The sequence below is a fragment of the Buceros rhinoceros genome, unplaced genomic scaffold (assembly GCF_000710305.1).
Source record: "Buceros rhinoceros silvestris isolate BGI_N320 unplaced genomic scaffold, ASM71030v1 scaffold8241, whole genome shotgun sequence".
In the NCBI taxonomy this organism is placed as follows: Eukaryota; Metazoa; Chordata; class Aves; order Bucerotiformes; family Bucerotidae; genus Buceros; species Buceros rhinoceros.
In genome coordinates this window covers 20,029-25,680 of record NW_010394843.1, presented here as the reverse complement: position 1 = coordinate 25,680, position 5,652 = coordinate 20,029, and the positions used below count along the sequence as shown (strand labels likewise).

The 5,652-nt window shown below is 38.7% G+C and overlaps 1 protein-coding gene across 1 annotated transcript in view; it reads left to right on the top strand.

Moving 5' to 3' along the window:
• COL24A1 (collagen, type XXIV, alpha 1) overlaps positions 1 to 5,652 on the top strand; it is a gene marked incomplete at its 5' end in the record, with an annotated part of 121,755 nt that overhangs the window by 98,266 nt on the left and 17,837 nt on the right. The window contains 5 exons of the mRNA XM_010145348.1: positions 876 to 929; positions 1,689 to 1,742; positions 1,850 to 1,903; positions 3,877 to 3,930; positions 5,592 to 5,647. Coding sequence (XP_010143650.1) covers positions 876 to 929; positions 1,689 to 1,742; positions 1,850 to 1,903; positions 3,877 to 3,930; positions 5,592 to 5,647 — 272 coding nt within the window. The remainder of the gene's footprint in view (positions 1 to 875; positions 930 to 1,688; positions 1,743 to 1,849; positions 1,904 to 3,876; positions 3,931 to 5,591; positions 5,648 to 5,652) is intronic.

Below are 5,652 nucleotides of genomic sequence, written 5' to 3'. Positions count from 1 at the left end.
CTGAACCCTTGGGGAGTATTAAAGCAGTAAAATGTGTCTGTTGGTGGATATGCCCTAGAAGTGGCTGATCTGTGCATTTGTGAACTGTAAACTTACATTGCAGATAGTGACCCCTGGCCGATTTTTCATTATGTGCCTTTACTTTGGACAGGTGGGAAAAAGGCAGTCCCTTATTATTTCATCTAATGATTGGCTGGATTGTCTTTGGGAAAGTCCTGGTCGCTCTTACTTTCTATGGGCAAGATTCCCTACCCCATCATTTTTCCTTTGACTGAGATGTGGTCAGTTTTCTGTGATGAGAGTTAAAATTCTGGGGGAAAAAATGATGTTTCTTGTGGGACTGGAGTAAGGCCCTTTCCCTGAAGAAGACCTAGGGAGGGATTTAAATTGCCTTTTTATTCAGATGAACTTTAAAATTAAAGCAAATTCTGAGTACTGGAAGTCATTTCAGAAAAGAAACCAATTTTTCATGGGTTGTCTTAGAGAAACCGTAAGAGAGTTTTCCTCACGTGTGTTGCAAACAAAGTCTGTTCATTTATTCATGGAGATTTTTAATTCAGATATCATATATGTGGTTATAAACCTGGAGGTGTTCTGCTGAAGTCCATACTTCCATTTCATTTATGCCGATGTAAAATCTATCTTCTAGTCTTCAGTTACAAAATATTTTAAACAGTGACTGCTGTCTGACTGCAATGCATTTTGTTTGGAAAAAAGCAATGTTTGCTCTTTTAAACGAGCTGATTTTAGTATTTGCAATCCTCAGTTCCTTCTCATCAGTTAGTCTATTTTGAGATAAATCCCAGCTTCTTGTAGTTCTCTGCAGCGTTATTTCAGTTTGGCTGTTACATTTTGCTCTTTGGTTTTGTCTCTAGGGTCCTAATGGTGAACGTGGAGATAGAGGAGAACCTGGTGATGAGGGCTACAAAGTAATGACTCTTGCCTTTTCTTCTTTTTACCTGAGCATGGCGTGCTATTCATACATGTAGAGTAACGTAGCAGAATTAGCATCTTCTTTTACAAGTGTGCAAAGATGCAATTGCTGGTGCACCAGAACAGGCTGCCCACAGGGGTAGTGGAGGTTCCATCCTTGGAAATACTCAAAACCTGACTGGCCATGGTCCTTGACAACCTTTTCTACCTGGCCCTGCTTGAGAAGGGGGGATTGAAGTAGATGATCCCAAGAGGCCCCTTTCAACCAAAATGATTCTTTGATTCTGTAATACTGAATGAATTAACATTTTTCACTGAAATTTAAGTGCTGTTTCTTTGTAAATCTAATCCCAATAATTAATCATTAATTCAGTCTTGCAGCATATACAGAGTGGGTAGTAACTCATGCTAATCACTGACACAGTTTGCAGAAATGCAAAAGACACGGTCTTTGACACAGAATATCCTGTTTAATTTACACAGATAATAGTCATAAATCAAAGAACTGAATATGATCTCTCCTTACAGAAGTGCAGAAATGTGTAAACAATATGTAATTCCCACTTGCAGTTTGGAGTAGAGAAACTGAGGAAGAAAAGCTCCCTAAGGTCTGATCTCAGGAGAGCTGGGCATGGCAGTGAAGCTGGGACCATCCAGTACCTGCCAAGATGGGTTTTACAAGGAAATCTGTAGCTCACTGAGCATGACATCTTGAGTTACTTATATTGCAATAACTTTTATTTTCTGCTTCCCAGGGTCATATAGGTCTCCCAGGGCTTAGAGGACCTATTGGACAACAGGGGCCTCCAGTAAGTGTTTCAAACAAGTGAGATTTCTCTATTGGCTGTTGAAAATGCATTTTTCATCTGCATTCAAATGATTCTTTTTATTTATTTAATATATGTTCTTTCCCAAGGGAGACCCAGGTGAATTGGGAGAGCAAGGACCAAAAGGAGAACGAGGTTCTGAAGTAAGTAGAAAAAAGTAAAGCAAAACTGCACTTAACTGGAATTTGTATGTTTTTACTGTTCACTGGCTATCCTTGGGAAACTTTGGTTTCCTTTTCGTACCTGCAGGGACAGGTGATGTAAAGCGTTATGAGAGGCTCTTCTTGAAACATTTAAGTGATATTCAGTTATACCCTTAAATGCAGTTCCTCGTGGCAAACTGGCTCTGGAAGACACCCAGGGGTTTACTGCTCTGGTCTGTAAATGAAGCCTCCTGGTACTTACTGCACTGTGCCGAATTTTCAGAGACCTAGAAATAAGGAACTTGCTACAGAATAGTAGAGGAATTATGACAGAGCAAGTAATGAAACAGATTGAAGACTAAATATTGGTGATGTGTTGAAAATTACTAGAAGTATTTTATATTCTCCCATGTGGTGAATTTCATTGGCTTTTGAGATTTCAAAAGGTTTAGGCTAAAAGATTTCGTACAATACCAAGTGACATGGCAACTTAAATGAGATAGTTTCTCTGAGAAGCTCCATAGCACAACTCTGTTAGTTTCAAAATTTTCTAGGTAAGTACAAGAATCTGTAGTAGATTAGGAATGGGGAGCAACAGAAGGGAAACACGCTGTGAAGATGCTGTCAGCATGTGCTCTAGCCATGTGCTCAGGTATATCGCCTTAGACAGACTACTCTCAGCACAGGGTAAGTCGTTCTTCTGTCTTTCCCTTGGAGAACGTTTTCTTTGAGTTGCAAGTGCCCCTCAGATTAAAACTGCCATTTGCGGATATGGAACCAATATCCAGCCTGGAGCAACCCATAAGAACCTACAGGTTTACACAAAAAAGTTAATAGTGAAAACATTCATGCGGTCTTAACTCCCGTGGCATGATTGGTGCTGCTGTAACAAGCCTTACAAAGCCAATCCCGTAGACTACAGTGCTGAATCATCTAGGCTTACTTAATAAGCACTCAGAATTTTAATGAAAACAATATAAAATTCTCTGAATTTAAGTGTTCCAATTCTGATTGGTGGAATTTTTTTATGCCTTTCTTAACAAAAAAGCATTAAATTAAGAAATAAAACAAAATTTTGCTGGTATCATATTTACATTAATTATAAAACATTTACACTTAGAATGACTTCAGCTCTTTCAACTTTATTGCATGTAGTAATATTGCAGGATAGTCGTTTACAGCACTTTTGCTTTAAGAAAGTGTTTAAAATAGTTAATCCAGAATATCTTGGAACCTTTTTTCTACTTGATCTGTGTTAGCAGGTCTTATTCTTATCCCTGCTATCCAAGTGGTTTTATCTTTTAGAGGTAGGATAAAATTCATGGCCATAGATCTCCTATAAACAAAATTCTCTGAGGTGCTTTTGACCCATTGTGAGCTTTTCTTCTTTGGTACTTGGCCTCCTGTGTCACTAAATCACTGACAATAATGTTATCTGCTACCAGTATCACTCGGTTTTCTAAGACTACAGATCCCTAAATCAGTCAAGACCAAAAAAGTCTGGTTTTAAGCAAATTTTATCTTTTGTGTACATCTTAGACAGAAAGAATGTTTCCATGTGTGACACTGTTGTTTTCTAGTATTCTTTTCCGCATACACTCGGTGCATCTACATTGCCTACTTGTCATGACTTCTGTTTTCAGAAGGTACAGGTAAAAGCATACTTCCTTACAGACATGTGGCTGACAGAGGAGAAATTGCCAGATCCCTAGGGAAATCTTTTTATGCCTATTGTTGTTGAAAAATTCTGAAAACTACACTATACCAATTTGGGAAATGGAAAAATATGTACAATTCTACCAAAAATTTATTCACTTTTGCTTGAAAAACTTTCTGCTGTCTCCTGAAATGGAAATAATCTGGTCCAAAGCCAAGCATTGTGAACACGAGTACTACAGGGGAACAATTCTCAGCTCTTCTTAGGGGACTGAGTTTAAGACATTTGTCAGTTCACAAGTATTTGTAACTTTTAGGGGCCCACAGGGAAGAAAGGAGCCACGGGTCAGGCAGGCAAACCTGGAATTCCTGTAAGTAACAAAATTACTACAATCTGTCTTCAGGTCATAAAACAAAGAAAATAATAACTAATAAAACCAAAATTGAGTTTTGCCAGTGGTGCCAGAAAGTTTTATGGTCACTATAAAGAACCTTCTTGTTATCCAGGAACTGTGAAGGAACCCCTTATTTAAAATAATGATTTTCTAAACCATGTTAAATTATACTGAATTATACTCAGTAACTCAACACATGGATGTGAAATGTGTCTAATATGGCACGGTCCTTCCCACTTGTAGAATTACTTAGATCATTTTTGCGTGTGACTTGTCCATGTGCAAATCACCACATTATATTGCACAGAGCTGTCCTACTGTTCACTCCTGGCTCCCATCAGTTCTTTGAACAGCTGCAGCCTACAGAAGCCTAGATCCATATGTCCATGATGGATACAGCTGAGAGATCCCTTGAGGTTTATTTCTTTCTCTCACTTGCCCTGAGATGAAATTTTTAATGTTCTTTCTGAAGTTACTGTGGAGAAGCTAATTTGCATACCTTTCTCCCTGAGGGAGAAGAGCGAGCAGGAAGCAGTAGGTGTTCTGTAAACATAACCAAGCATAAAAAGCATCAAGGCTATTTTGGTCTTCTTATAAATAGTACCACACAAGCAGATATTGTAAATAACTTTTGCTACCTCACATCAAAACGTGGTCAGTAACCAGAGAAGTGCAGCTGCTTCACAGAACATGTACCTGCCGGGCAGAGTGCAAGAAGAGCCTTTTGAAGGCAAGCAACTGTGTGTCTTCTGTAAATACTCAGCTCTTCCCTCTGGAGGACTGCAGAGAGTGTCTATCATTCAGCAGACAAAGGAAAAGAGGGAACAGCACAAGACATTCAGAGAAGTGAGAAAACAGTAAGACTAGAACTTTGAGGAAATTTCAAAGCACATCCCAAGTGTAAGATACTTCAGCAACCAGAAGTTAGAAATAAGATTAAGATGCCACATTTATTTTACTCTGTATGGCTGTTGTTAACTATGCTTTTTCAAACAAGATATGTTGTAGTTAGCATCTTTTAAATTCAAGAAATGCATTCATACAGAGATAATTGCTGCCCTCCAAGCCCCTTAAGAATAGAGTATGTCAGTCTAAAGGGAAACAATTGTAAAGAAAAAAATCACTGTTCCTCTGGTGGACGTGACATGAGGCTTTTTCATGCGAGTATACCAATAGTGCAAACTTTTCTTATTAGAAGCTTGTATATATTTTTGATATGTTCAAATTTGAACAGCATGAATTTGCAAATGTACCATACAGAGTTATCTGGTAGAACAAAGGCAGAAAAGGTATATGGTTGGGGTTTTTTTCAGGGATAAATAGATGACCTGATCAGGTTTCCTTGCTTTAGTTTAGGAATCAACACTCTCAGCCATCTTCCAGGCCTAGCACACAGAGGACTCAGCCCCATGGTTTCAGCTGAAGTTGCTCAGATCCCACAACACAGCAAATCTAAGGTTAAGCCAAGAGCATTTTAAATCAAACATCTCAACTCAGCTCCCTCTGCAAGTATTCATTCATGTCACTGGGTCTGTTATTAAGTAGGGGTTAGGAAAAATTATGAGTGAAATTGAGTTCTGTGATGGTAAAGATGAAAAGAGCCAACTGTGCTATATTTGATTTGAATTTGTTTCAAGGGGAAAACGGGGCCAGCAGGGCAGAAAGGAGCTGTTGGGTATCCTGGACCAGAAGGCATTC